At 48.0% G+C, this 14,897-nt stretch overlaps 1 protein-coding gene across 1 annotated transcript; it reads right to left on the minus strand.

Annotated features, from left to right (window-relative positions):
• Positions 1–1,470: 1,470 nt before the first annotated feature.
• Positions 1,471–14,796, minus strand: LOC120713562 (disease resistance protein PIK6-NP-like). Its single transcript, XM_039999497.1, has 3 exons — positions 14,540–14,796; positions 12,622–13,147; positions 1,471–2,001 (listed from the first exon to the last, which is right to left on the minus strand). The coding sequence occupies exons 1-3, from the start codon at positions 14,794–14,796 to the stop codon at positions 1,711–1,713; spliced, it is 1,074 nt and encodes a 357-aa protein (XP_039855431.1). The 3' UTR covers positions 1,471–1,710.
• Positions 14,797–14,897: the final 101 nt, after the last annotated feature.

Genomic DNA, 14,897 nt, shown 5'->3' on the forward strand with positions numbered 1-14,897 from the left:
GGGGCTGTGGTCAACGGGCCAGTGAGATGTGGACGCGTCGGCTTCGAGGGCCCACCCGCAGCCTCACGGGTGGGAAACATCAGCAGATGGCATGTACAAGGACGGATTTTAAATTCAAAGTCTCATATATCAAATGATTCTCCAAATGTAGTCGATATTGTTTTGGCGAAAGACTTCGTCCAGTCACAAATAAGGGTCGCTCTGGATAACAATATAAATGGTCATCAAAATATTGTTTTGATAAATAGGAATATTAATAAGCATTCCAGGTGTAGGAGGGATAGATACAACATAAGCAGTACAATTATAACTTATAACATTTTGAAACTACTTTTGAAGAAAAATATGGCCATATCATTTTTCAAAAGTTCTAATCTCTTTGGAATATTCATAGTGAATATGATGTGCTAACTGCACGCGCCCCCGAAGCTTATTTTGTGACAGTGAGAACTATGTGGCAGTTGCTTGAAAATTCATTCATCAGGAAATTCAGTGAACCCATAAGCTTCGGATCTTAGCTGAGATAAAATGGCTCTGCGTTCCTTTGTTCTGTTGGCAAACTGGCATCCCCAGTCCTTTTCCTTTTTGACTTTGTATGAATGTCATGGGCTTTCTTAAAAGCCGGGTAATGCCTGTTTTGAAAAAAAAACAGTCAGATTGTTTTTCCTCAAACAAGCGAACATCCAATCTAAAATCGTCAATGCAGTGTAAAGGCACTTGCACAAAGCCACGAATGGTACAGTACGTGCCACGAGTCAGCAGCAGTATTGAACTGAATCACACATTGTATTTCCATCTGGCAGTGCAAGATGAAGCACACAAGCTAGTTATTCACTTACTCTGATTGACACTTAATCAAACGGAAAACTTGGGATCGTCATCCCGATCAGGACACCACTATATCCAACTTCATAAAAGAAAGACTCTAAAAAAAACTTCATAAAAAGTAAAGACAGGAGCAGTACAGGATACAGATGGGACTTTTTATTTGAGAATACATAGGAGAGATGTGTATCATTGCATTAAGAAGAAATAGAATTAAGAAGAAATAGATTGTCAAAAGTTTACAACGCAGACCATAACGGGCGCAAGCACACCTCGACCGAACTTAAAGGACCATAGGGCACTAAGATACAACCGATGAACACCCGGGAGCACAAGACCCAACTAGAGGTGATGCTTCCACCTACCGACGACCGAAGGGGCCAGCCGATTCCAGCAAGCTTAGTCGCCCCTGCCTGAATCCAGTTGCCTCCCTCCGCAAGGATGTCAGACAGTAGCTGATTCAGAGCGCGCTCAACATTGTTGAAAACCCGGGCGTTCTGCTCTTTCCAGACCATCCAAGAGACGAGCATCACAGCTGTGTCCAGTCCCTTCTTCTGCTGTTTTGACAGATCTTCGCAAGAGAAGCCACCACTCCAGGAAGCTTAAATCTACAGCAGGTGGATAACTTTGGTAGCAGAGTAGATGAAACTGCAAGTGCAGAGTAGATGATCGGCTGTCTCGTGTTCCTGATCACACAAACGGCAAGCCGTATCCATTGTCAGTCCCCGACGGTGCCTGCGGTCCGCTGTCCAAATGCAGATGGGACTTGATAATCGAAACATATTCCGCTGTCCAAATTCAGATGGGACTTGATAATCAAAACATACTTCAGATGCAGAAAAGGGGAAGGGAACAGAGAAGCAGCAGAGGAATACCTCTAACCTCTCAGAGCCTCTTCAATACGGGTTTATTTGGGTGCATGGAGAGCTGGCCCCGCATGGCATCCACGAAGGGCTCTTCGTGACCCTGGAGCTGAACTTGCTTGAGGCTCGGGAGAGATGATAACCCACGGACCCAATGTGATTCTTCTTTCAAAAGCAACATCTCAAGCTTAGGCATTGCTCCTTCTTCAAACTCCACCAACATGACTTTACTATCGACATAGTCCAGCTCCAGCACCATCAGATTTAGGAATGCCTCAGGACGGAAAGTGAGACGAGGCAGTTCGTCATGGAACTGAGGAATGTTGAGTACTCTATCCTGCCTGTGATGAGTGAATTGTCAACCGTGCGGTGTGATCGTGCGTTTGGTCTTTGGATTGCAGGTACACGGGCGTCGAGTGTCGACGGAGAGCTGCCGCGGAGGAGCTCAGGCCGGGCGGCAGTTGTGGCGTCAACTCCTGGATCGAGGGCGCAAGCGGCGACGGAAGGCGGGTTTCTTGGTTTGCGCCACAAAACCAAGGAGGCGGACGGTGGTTGAAGACACCAAGTCATGGAGGCACGGGCGTCGGTCTCGGGAATGACGGAGGCGACGGGCGTCGACGGCGTCTAGGGCCTCGCTGTGGGCGAGGAGGTGACAGGCGTCGGGCGGCGTTTAGGGCCGCCAGAAGGCCGAGGCGGGAACGACGTCTAGGGCCACGGCGGGCAGGCGGGAATCTTCCCGCGTGAGGAGTTTTGGCGGTTTTCTCAAAACCGGCCATCTACCCGGGTTTCACGGACCTTCCAAAACCATGGACCAGATCTTCATCAAGATGGCGGCATCATGGAGAAGACTTCGTTCCGAAGAAAGAACCTCAGCCGTTAGATGGGATCGTGTACAGGGGGATACTGCAGACCCACCGGTCTGACCGGTCCCTGGCACCGGTCTAACCGGTCTAACCAACCGGTCTGACCGGTCCATGGAACCGGTCTGACCGGTCTCCACGGGTATAAATACCCCTTCACTTGTATTAGGTCGGTGGGGCTTTTGTATTTCGTTCGTGAATTTCTTGTTCCTCCAGGCCGCCCCCCTGGTTCTCTCTCCCCCTGTTCTTCTCTTTAGAATAGGATTTGCTTATGGATTTGTGAGACTTTGTATTGGATTTGGTTTGGAAAGGGGGCCCTATCCTCCTTGTGCCCTCTGGGCTTTTGAATCAATCCAATCCCGTCCCTCTTGTGGTCTTTTGTGATGGATTTTCGGTTCGTTTTGGGTGCACATGATCGCGACGGTTCGTAGAGCTCTTTGTAGTGATTCCCGTACCCCTAGCTTCGTGCCAATCCCTCTGGAATCACGAGTTCCTACGAATTGAAGTTTTCGAGTTCTTGAGAAAACCCCAATCCTTCTTGACTTCTCTTAAATTCTCAAGTTTCTTTGATCTTTTGGGAAAGATCTCTTGAGGATATGTTCGCAGGTTAGTTGCGGAGGTATCCTCCAAGTTTCGCTGGATTTGGACTTCGTTTGCTCGAGATTCTTCCTTTGAAGACTTGTTCACGGGTTTTTCTGGGTGGCACCGGTCAGACCGGACAGCAAGACCGGTCAAGACATGTTCAGGCCACGACCGGTCAGACCGGTCCGTTGCACCGGTCAGACCGGTCCAGGCAGACAGGTCTGCTAATTTTCTCGTTTGCTTTCGAGTTTTCGCTCACTCGTTCTAGGGATTGCTTGTGTTGGTTTAGCTCTTCCACAGCTATTCCAAACTTCACCTAGAACTCTTGAGGGCTTGTGGTGATTTTGGGATATAGGCCGACGAATCGATTTCGGAAGAAATTTTTTATCGGCTCCCATTCACCCCCCCCTCTGGTCGCCGATTTCGGTCCCTCAATTGGTATCAGAGCTTGGTTGAGGTTTTCAGTACCTTAACCGGTTCGAAAACAACTTGGCGACCATGGCGAGTCTTGGGAAGATCTCCGTGTTTGCCGGCGAGGACTATGCTTATTGGAAGGTGCGTATGCGAGCCTTCTTGCAAAGCATGGGAGCCGAGGTTTGGGAGATCACCAAGAACCAGGCTTACGAGGTGCTTGCCGTTCGGACCACACCTCTTCAGGTGACCGAGCACGAGGCTAACGCCAAGGCTGTCAATGCCTTGTTCGCTGGCGTTTCTCGTGCGGAGTTCTCACGCGTCCAGGGTTTTCAGGAAGCCCACAAAGATTGGACGTGCCTTGAGAACTACCACAAGGGCACACCTCAGGTGAAGGCCAGACTGTTCGAGACTCACCAGCGTGAATACGAGAACTTCACACAGGGGCCAGGTGAGAGCATTGGCGACATGTTCAGTCGGTTTTAATCGATTGTGAACAAAGTCAATGCGAACAGATCTGCTGAGGCCCTTGAGTACACAGAGCATGAGAAGGCCCTCAAGCTGCTCTACGCACTTGACCGCTCTGTGTGGGATCTCACGGTGAACACGATCATTGAGTCTGCTGGCTATGAGACTCTGACCATGAACGAGCTTTTCAGCAAGCTCAAGGCCACGGAGGTGGATAACCAGACACGAGCCAAGCTCAATGGTGTCCCTCCTTCCAAGAGTATCGCCCTTGTGACTGGCCCAGGTGGATCGAGCTCTAACGCTAACTCTGTTCTTGGCTTTTCTCTTGCCACTTTGCCTTCTGTTACAGATGAGCAGCTGGAGACGCTGGGCGATGACGACTTGTGCCTCCTCATCAACAAGTTCCAGCGCGTCTACCACAACAGGCAGAGGAAGAAGAACCCCGGGTGCTACAACTGCGGCGATTTGAACCACTTCATCGCCGATTGCCCCAAGAAATCCGGCTGTGGCCAGAACAACCACTTCGACTACTACCGCCACCGCGACCGTTACGAGGGAGGCTCCAACAAGGAGCGTCAGCGCCACAAGCAGCGCAGTCGTGACCGAGGAGGACACTTCGACAAGGAGTCGCTCAAGAAGCGCTTCCAGTATAAGGCCAAGAAGCGGGAGAAGGCCTTCCTGGCGCAGTTCAGCGACCTCGACAAGAGCTCCGACACCGACCGCTCTTCTTCACCGACCTCTGATGACGACGACAAGAAGAAGAAGAAGCGGGATAAGGAAGCCACAGGCTTCATCGGCCTGTGCTTGGCGGCCGGTCGGCGCAAGGGCTTCTGCACCATGGCGGGTGAAGCCGATGGTGCTCGTGCATCTTCGGGTGGACATGCTACACCAACGCACGTCGACTCTTCTCCTGGATCCGAGAGCGATTCAGAGGTAAACTCCACAATCGACCTGCTTGATACGGAGGTTAGGGAGTTGTACGCCGCTCTCGACAACCAGAAGAGGCTACTTAAGGAAGTAGCTAGAGAGCGTAGAAAGCTTAGGGCTGAGCTGACTTGTGCTAGGGAGAAATCTGGTGAGGATGAGTGCGTTGGCTGCATATCTCACATGAACGATCTTGTTGCTCTCCGTGCCAAGCATGATGAGAACGTTGCGAACTTAGATGTTGCTAAGACTTCGCTTGCTGACGTGTCTCATGAGCTCGCTAAGGCCAAGCATGAACTAGAACTAGTTAAGGACGCTCCTAGTGTTAGCGATGTGCTTGAATGTGATGAGTGTCCTATCTTTAAGTCCTATCTAGCTTCTTTGCAGTCCAAGTTTGCTACTGTTGTGTGTGAGCTAGAGGAGATGAAGTCTAGGCCAGTTCTGCTTGGTGTTTGTAAGCTTTTTCCCACGCTAAGGTCGGATCTAGATGAGAAGAACGCCTTGGTTAAGTCTTTAGGGAAGACTAAGGTCGTGGAGTCTAGCCCACCTATTGACTGTTCTGTTTGCCCTGGTTTGATCTCTGACTTGGATAATCTTGCAGTAGAGAAAGCCAACTTGGAGAATGAGAATACCTATCTTAGGGCGATTCTTAGTTGGGTTTCTGCTAGTGAGCCGCAGTTGGGCATGATGATTAAGCAGTTCAAGCGTGGTGATGGTTTTGGGGTCGGTTACACATACACGAAGTCAGACTTTGACAGGTTGTATGATAAGATCGACAAGGCTGCTGGAGCTTCTAGTGCTCGAAACACTGCTAGTTCGAGCACGCAGCCTTCGCTTGTTGACCCCGTGGATGGTGTGCTGAAAGAACCACAAAAAGCACATCCACAGAAACAGGTTTGGGTTCCAAAGCGCAATGAGCTGAGGAATCCCCTCGACATGCTCCCTGCTGCCACAGCTCAGGTTGCCCAGAAGAAGAGAGCTGCTCCTCCCCGTCCGCAGGTTAGGCCTCCACCTCCCAAGAGAGAGGTGAGGTACCACTACGAGTTCTGTGATAGAGAAGGTCACCTGGAGGAGTTTTGCTTCAGGAGGAAGCAGGCTGTGAGGCGTGAGCAGGAGAGAGCAACTCGGACATGTACTCTACTCGGGTGCATGGTCCTCCTCAGTGTGGTAATAGGCAAGATGCTAGGGCGCGCCGTGTAGGTGGAGGTCAGGGAGACGGTGGTTCTTACCGTGCTCCAGCGGGTGGTCGCTTTGCCGGTCGTGCTCCTGGTCGTTTTCAGTACGGCTATGGACCACGGGACCGAGGCTTTGGAGGAGGTTTCGAGGCACAACGCTTTCCTCGTGGTGGTGTTCGTCAGTCATGCGGTAGACGGGATGGGGGATACGCTTTGCCTGGTTTTGCTAACCCTTCTGTAGAGCAAATGGCTCGACACTGGTTTGCTTCTCACTTTGCTAACCCCAGTGTTGAGACATTTGCTCACCCTTTGTCTCACTACTGATGTGCAGGTTGGAGGCTTGGAGAACAGGTGGATCATGGACTCTGGCTGTTCGCGCCACATGACCGGAAATGACAAATGGTTCTCCAACCTCACCCCGATGTGCTCAAAGGAGTACATTGTGTTCTGGGATAATAGAAGAGGAAAGGTACGTGGACTTGGCACTGTTCGAGTTTCTGATCGCTTTACCCTGAGAGAGGTTGCCTTTGTTTCGAACCTTGGGTTCAATTTGCTTTCTGTTTCGCAACTTCTTGATGAGGGGTTTGAGGTTCGCTTCAAGGAGGGCTGTTCGCGTGTTTTAGATTCTAGAGGAGATTTGGTTTGCCGGATTACACCTCGCGATCGGGTTTTCTTGGTTGACTTTTCTGGAACTCCTCTTGGCCCTTCTCGTTGCTTGTTGGCTGGTCCTTCTTCTAATCTGTGAAAGTGGCATATGAGACTTGGACATTTGAGCTTTGATTTGTTGTCGAGAATTAGCTCACTTGGTCTAATCCGAGGATTGCCCAAATTGAAGTTTGAAAAGGACCTTGTTTGCCATCTGTGTCGCCACGGGAAGATGATTGCCGCTTCTCATCCGCCTGTTAATCAGGTGATGACCGCTCACCCTGGAGAGTTGCTACACATGGACACAGTAGGTCCTTCTCGGGTGATGTCAGTTGGTGGGAAGTGGTATGTTCTTGTGATCGTGGACGATTTTTCTCGCTATTCTTGGGTCTTTTTCATGAGAACCAAGGATGAGGCTTTCGAGTTTGTTTGAGACTTGATCTTGAGATTGAAAAATGAGCTACCCCAGGCCATGCGAGCGATTCGCAGTGATAATGGCACAGAATTCAAAAACGCTCGTTTTGACGCCTTTTGCAGTGATCAAGGGCTTGAACACCAGTATTCTTCTCCCTACACTCCACAGCAGAATGGAGTTGTAGAGCGGAAGAATCGGACGCTGGTTGAGATGGCGAGGACGATGCTCGATGAGCATAGGACTCCTCGCAAATACTGGGCTGAGGCGGTTAACACCGCTTGTTATGTGTCCAATCGCATTTTCTTGTGTACTTTCTTGCACAAGACTTCTTATGAGTTGCGATTTGGATGCCAGCCCCGTGTTAATCATCTCAGAGTCTTCGGTTGCCGGTGCTTTGTGCTGAAAGATGAAAATCTTGATAAGTTTGAGTCTCGCTCGTCTGAAGGCATTTTTCTCGGTTATGCTTCTCACTCCAGAGCTTACCGTGTGCTGATTATTGATACTAACATCGTCAGAGAGACTTGTGAAGTCACTTTCGACGAGACTGCACCGTGCAATTCTTCTGTCTTTGAAGTTGCAGGAGATGATGAGCTCGGCACCTCCATCTTTGAAGATGAGGAGGAAGAAGCTGCGGAGGGTGACGCTGAGGCTACCACGCGTGCTATGGACCCAGTTGCCTCTGCCACGAGCTCAGAAGATGATGGCGGCCCTGATCCGACTACGTCTACTTCACGGGGGTCGATCGAGCAGGTGACTCAGGCTTCACCAGCTGCACCTGAGGAGATACCAGATTTGGTTGAGGAGTAGGCGACTTCGACGCGGGAAGCACCTCGACACATTCAGCGTCGTCATCCACCTCAACAGATGCTAGGTGATCTCAACGAGCGAGTCACCAGGTCCAAGGTAACAAGTATCGCTGGCTTTTCTCATTCAGCATTTGTTGCCTATTTTGAGCCCAAGGATATTGGACACGCTCTTTCTGATTCTAATTGGGTCAATGCCATGCATGAGGAACTTGAAAATTTTGAAAGAAACCAAGTTTGGGTTTTAGTCGAGCCTCCACCTGCTTGTAATCCCATTGGAACGAAGTGGGTTTTCAAAAATAAGCAGGGTGAGGATGGGTTGGTTGTTCGAAACAATGCTCGTCTTGTTGCCCAGGGGTTTTGCCAAAAAGAGGGTATTTATTTTGAGGAGACTTTTGCCCCTATTGCTCGTTTGGAAGCTATTGGAATCTTTCTTGCATTTGCTACTTCCAAGGGTTTTAAAATTTTCCAAATGGATGTGAAATCTGCCTTCTTAAATGGTTTTATCGAAGAAGAGGTTTATGTGAAACAACTCCCTGGTTTCAAAAATCCCAAGTTTCCAAACCATATTTATAAACTTCAGAAAGCACTTTATGGTTTGAAACAGGCATCTATAGCTTGGTATGATAGACTTAAAACCTTTTTGCTGGTTCAGTGCTTTAAAATGGGATGTGTGGATAAAACTTTGCTCCTCATGCGGTCTGGCACTGATTTTCGGTTAGTTGAGATATGCGTGGATGATATTATCTTTGGTGGCTCTTCTCACGCTCATGTCTCCAAGTTTTCTGAGCAGATGTCTAGGGAGTTCGAGATGAGCATGATGGGTGAGTTGCAGTTCTTCTTCGGGATGCAGATCAAGCAAAATTCCCAGGGCACGTTCGTCCATCAAGCCAAGTACACCAGAGACTTGCTGCGGAAGTTCGACATGAGTGACTTGTCTCCTCAGCCGACTCCGATCAGCACATCGACGGCGCTTGATGAGGACTTGGATGGGGAGGCGGTGGACCAGAAGGAGTACAGGAGCATGATCGGCTCCCTCCTGTACCTGACGGCGACGCGGCCGGACATTCAGTTCGGTGTCTGCCTCTGTACGCGGTACCAGGCTTCTCCGCGCACCTCCCACAGGCAGGTGGTGAAACACATCTTCAGGTATCTGAAATTCACCCCTGAATTTGGTCTTTGGTACTCTGCGGATTCTTCTCTGGTTTTGGTGGGCTTTTCTGATGCCGATTTCGGTGGGTGTCGGTTGGATCGCAAGTCGACATCCGGCATTTGTCAATTTCTCGGTACTTCTTTGGTGTCTTGATCCTCTCGCAAGTAGGCTAGCGTAGCGCTTTCTTCCACAGAAGCTGAGTATGTTGTCGCTGCTAGCTGCTGCTCCCAGATACTTTGGATGAAACAAACCTTGTAGGATTATGGATTGAGTTTTGGTAGGGTTCCCATCTTTGTAGACAACATGTCTGCTATTAACATTGCAAAAAATCCTGTACTACACTCCAGAACCAAACACATAGATATCCGGTTCCATTTCCTGCGAGACAATCATGAGAGAGGCCACATAGACTTGATCCATGTCCCTTCAGAGAGGCAAACCGCTGATATCCTAACCAAACCGCTTGAGCAGGACAACTTTGCTCGCTTGAGAGGGGAGCTTGGGGTTTGTTACCCCTTTTGATCGTTGACTTTTCTTTTGTTAGCTTTGTAGGTTTTATTTGCTTCTCTTTGTTTTCTAGGTTTGGTAGTTGCATTGTGCACATGCATTGTACATGTTTGCATTTTGCATTGCCTCACTTGCACTAGCATTCTTGTATACATTGCTACGATCTTCTAGTGCTTGCTAGTGTGAGTTCATAAATTTGATCATGTATAGCTTGCTCCACTGTGTATATAACATCATCTGAGTTAAGCTATTTTGATTTGAAAATCTGAAAACATGATCACCCTGTCTTGGCTACTAGCATGTTAGGGCGTGTTGATATGCTTTGCTATCTTATTCATGCTAGTGCAGCCTTTCGTTAAGCAATTCATACTTGAAATGATCTAAATTTGATAAAATTGGTTAAACTGTTCTTGAAATGGATTGAAAAGATCCAGGTGGGATTACTTGTCGCACTGATCGAGTTTTTGGGACGGCTCACTTTGCACTTGTGAGAACCCGGACAAGGCTGTGCATGACTGAAACGAGTATCTTAAGCTTCTGATTGTCTTTGGCATATGCTTGGCCTCGTTGCTAAGTAAAGCATGACAAGCTTTCAACCCATGGCATTAAGAATTGCTTGATATAAATTTGATCGAAAAATGAATGTTTGCGACATGCTTTTGGCTGGTTTGGCTCACCTGTATGAGTATGATTAGCACTGCTTTCCATTCCCTACTTGTTAGTGCTAGATCTTGGGTGATGCTTTTATTTCTCCTAAATTGAACTTGGCTAGCTCTAGACTGATTTGATATACCCTGTTGAGCTAGATGCAGGTCTTGTTTATGGATGCACACGTGCTTGTGACTAGATGTTGCTCATATCCTTGTATCCCTGAATGCTTTCACTTACACCTCCTGCATTGCATTCATTGCATAGTATCTGTTCAGGGGGAGTCTCAATTTCAGGGGGAGTTTTAGGCATCTTTTAGGCTTGATGTGTGCATGTGCCAACAAGGGGGAGAATTTTTGGGAGAAGTGATCGAACAAGGGGGAGACTTGTTTGATTTTTGAAAAACTTGTTGTGCACAGGGCTTTGATAGTGCATCATTTTGGGAGAGTTGCACTTGTGAGAGGGAAAAACTTTGCTTGGGGAGTGTCTGCTTTGTTTCTGGTTCCTGGTTTTTCTTGTTTTCCTTCCATTTCCAGCATGACTGCGTCGAGCGTTACCTCTGTCTTTGAGGAGTCATATTTTAGCTTTTGATCGATTGCGTCGAGCCGTTACCCTTGTCTTAGGGAATCGATCTGTGCTTGAGTAAGTGACTTTTCTTGACTTTCTGAGCTTTTTGTCACTTGCTTGAGTTCTTCACTTTCTTGCTTTTATTTTATCACTTCTCTGGTTTCAGGTGGTGTGTTGACAATGCACTCATCAAGGGGGAGATTGAGTAATGTTGAGTACTCTATCCTGCCTGTGATGAGTGAATTGTCAACCGTGCGGTGTGATCATGCGCTTGGTCTTTGGATTGCAGGTACACGGGCGTCGAGTGTCGACGGAGAGCTGCCGTGGAGGAGCTCAGGCCGGGCGGCAGCTGTGGCGTCCACTCCTGGATCGAGGGCGCAAGCGGCGACGAAATGCGGGTTTCTTGGTTTGCGCCACAAAACCAAGGAGGCGGACGGCGGTTGAAAACGCCAAGTCGTGGAGGCACGGGCGTCGGTCTCGGGAATGACGGAGGCGACGGGCGTCGACGGCGTCTAGGGCCTCGCTGCGGGCGAGGAGGTGACGGGCGTCGGGCGGCGTCTAGGGCCGTCAGAAGGCCGAGGCAGGAATGGCGTCTAGGGCCACGGCGGGGAGGCGAGAATCTTCCCGCGCGAGGAGTTTTGGCAGTTTTCTCAAAACTGGCCATCTACCCGGGTTTCACGGACCTTCCAAAACCGTGGACCAGATCTTCATCAAGATGGCGGCATCGTGGAGAAGATTTCGTTCCGAAGAAAGAACCTCAGCCGTCAGATGGGATCGTGTACAGGGGGATACTGCAGACCAACCGGTCTGACCGGTCCCTGGCACCGGTCTGACCGGTCTAACCAACCGGTCTGACCGGTCCAGGGAACCGGTCTGACCGGTTTCCGCGGGTATAAATACCCCTTCACTTGTATTAGGTCGGTGGGGCTTTTGTATTTCGTCCGTGAATTGCTTGTTCCTCCAGGCCGCCGCCCCTGGTTCTCTCCCCCCGTTCTTCTCTTTAGAATAGGATTTGCTTATGGATTTGTGAGACTTTGTATTGGATTTGGTTGGGAAAGGGGGCCCTATCCTCCTTGTGCCCTCTGGGCTTTTGAATCAATCTAATCCCATCCCTCTTGTGATCTTTTGTGATGGATTTTCGGTTTGTTTTTTGTGCACATGATCGCGACGGTTCGTAGAGCTCTTTGTAGTGATTCCCGTACCCCTAGCTTCGTGCCAAACCCTCTGGAATCACGAGTTCCTACGAATTGAAGTTTTCGAGTTCTTGAGAAAACCCCAATCCTTCTTGATCTTCCCTTAAATTCTCAAGTTTCTTTGATCTTTTGGGAAAGATCTCTTGAGGATATGTTCGCAGGTTAGTTACGGAGGTATCCTCCAAGTTTCGCTGGATTTGGACTTCGTTTGCTCGAGATTCTTCCTTTGAAGTCTTGTTCACGGGTTTTTCTGGGTGGCACTGGTCAGACTGGACAGCAAGACCGGTCAGACCGATCAAGACGTGTTCAGGCCACGACCGGTCAGACCGGTCCGTTGCACTGGTCAGACCGGTCCAGGCAGACAGGTCTGCTGATTTTCTCGTTTGCTTCCGAGTTTTCGCTCGCTCATTATAGGACTTGTTTGTGTTGGTTTAGCTCTTCCATAGCTATTCCAAACTTCACCTAGAACTCTTGAGGGCTTGTGGTGATTTTGGGATATAGGCCGACATATCAATTTCGGAAGAAATTTTTGATCGGCTCCCATTCACCCCCCTCTGGTCGCCGGTTTCGGTCCCTCAGGAACGAATTCATCCACAAACCCAGAATGGCCAGGTTTGGTAGCTTGCCAATGATTTGTATGGTTTCATCCATCTCTGATAGCCAGGTGTTATGTAGCTTCAACTTCACAAGATTCTGGAGCCTGCAGATCCATTCCGGCAATTTGACAAGATTGCCTACCAGCTTGAGGCTCTGGAGATTTTCAGGAGGCGAGGACACTCCATCCAAGCAGCCATACAAACCTGGCTGTCCCTCTGAATGCAGTGATAGTGATTCCAGGGAGCCGAGATCAGCAAGGGCGCAACAAAACTCTTGACAATTTTTCTTGTTGATGCCAGTCACTCCTAACTTGCGCAACCGGGTGAAATTTCTTATGTCCTTTAGTATGGTCATTCCCGCTGCAATGTCCACAACACCTAGAGTGTGTAGTGCTCTCAGCTTACTAAACCCTCTTGGCACTTCGATACCAATTGGGTTTAGACGCCTTCTCAAAAAAGGTGACATGGAGCAGCAGCAGTAATAAGCACATATGCCTAAATGCCTCGCCTGTCTGCGTCTCGGTCATCCCTCATCAATTTCTTCCTGTGCTGAGATGTGCAACATAGCACACAAAATCCCATAGAACGGAGAGTCAAAAGGCATAACTTGGTCTGTGCTAGCTTTGGCATATCCTCCACAAGTTCCTTGTATGAATCTGAAAATCGTAAACGTCCAGCATGAATATATTGTAACTTCCTGAGCTTGATGATGGTCTTTGGCAGCTTCATTATTCGTGTATATGCAATATCTAACGTCTGCAGTTCCTTCAGATTACCCAATGAATTGGGTAGGAGAAAAATACCCTTACATCCTCTTAGAGAAAGGTATTTTAGGAGAATAAGCCTCCCAATTTGCTCAAGATGGTGATCAGAAAGGTCTATTGTGTTTTCCAAGTCAAGCACTCGCAGCAGGCTCATTTTTTCAGAAATAAAAAATCTCCTCCCCTTTCCATACACTGTTAATGAGCGTATGCGGGAGAGGTTCACTGTGCTCTCGAATTCACCCTTACCACCTTCCCAATTGCTGTTTATAGTAAGGTGGCGTATTATCCCTTGTGTGTTTATGCTGCAACCTGCTTCAAGTCTGAAAACAAGATTTTCTTCTGTTGACTTTGAGATGCTGATTTCACGCATTAGGTCATGGACTTTACAAGAGTCAATTCCCTTCCTGCTAGAAACTGATTGTCGAGACGGTAGTATCATGCTCCTGTCAATGAGTTCCATGAAGTAGCTATCGGCTACTTCTCCCATAGGCTTGCCACGTACCTCACTTGAGTAGCCTTCTGCAGCCCACCGGCGCACTAAGCGTCTTCGGCTAATGTTGTAGTCTTCAGAAAAAATGGACAGATACAAGAAGCAATACTTGAGGTGATAAGGTAAACCATCATAGCTTTGAATAAGGACATTTTTTATCTTCCCAAGTCTGAATTTATCTGTAATTCAGCAGTAATGTGCTCATTCAATTTTCTCCACTCCATGCGAGTTTTTGGTTGCTTTGCCAAGAAGCCACCTATGGTGACTATTGCAAGGGGAAGTCCATTGCACTTCTTCAGAATTAATTTTGCCTCTTCAATCAATTCAGGATGCTTATCAAATCCCGCAGCTTCCTTAAATACCTGCAATAGATAGAATGAAGGTCTTTAAGTATCCAAAATTTAAATTATGTATGACTTTCTCATTTATTTAGGAAAGAGGCATTCTTAATCCCTAGATAACCCCCGAACTATTTTTGTGCATGTTACATTTTGAATAGAGCCATATAGTCCCATGGCTTTGACAAATAATTGAGCAACTGAACCAATCAAGTGTGCTACATAGAGAGTTGACGACCATTACCACTAGAAAATCTATTTTGTATAGGTGTGCGTGTTAGTTTTGAGCGCATATAGCCATGGGGAGCTTACCTTTTTTTTGTGAAGAGGTCAAGTGCATCATTGTCTTCTAGAACCTTGAGCATGATGTTTTCTTGTTTCTTTGAACAATGCTTTGCAATATTCTCTTCCCTTGTAGTGACTATGATCCGACTCATATCCTCCAATGTAGGTAAAACTCGAATTATCAAGTCCCATTCCATAGTAGAAGATAGATCATCAAGAACAATCAAGCACCTCTTTCTTTCCAAAAGCTTAGTCAACTCGTTGATTAATTCTTCAACTCTCATAGACTCTATTGTTTTTCCTGTGCCACGCCAAAAATCGATGCTTTCTTTCTTGTTATAGGCTTCTGTATCCTGTGTTGAGAGAAAAGATTTCGTATTTAACT

Source organism: Panicum virgatum, chromosome 6K (assembly GCF_016808335.1).
Source record: "Panicum virgatum strain AP13 chromosome 6K, P.virgatum_v5, whole genome shotgun sequence".
NCBI lineage: Eukaryota > Viridiplantae > Streptophyta > Magnoliopsida > Poales > Poaceae > Panicum > Panicum virgatum.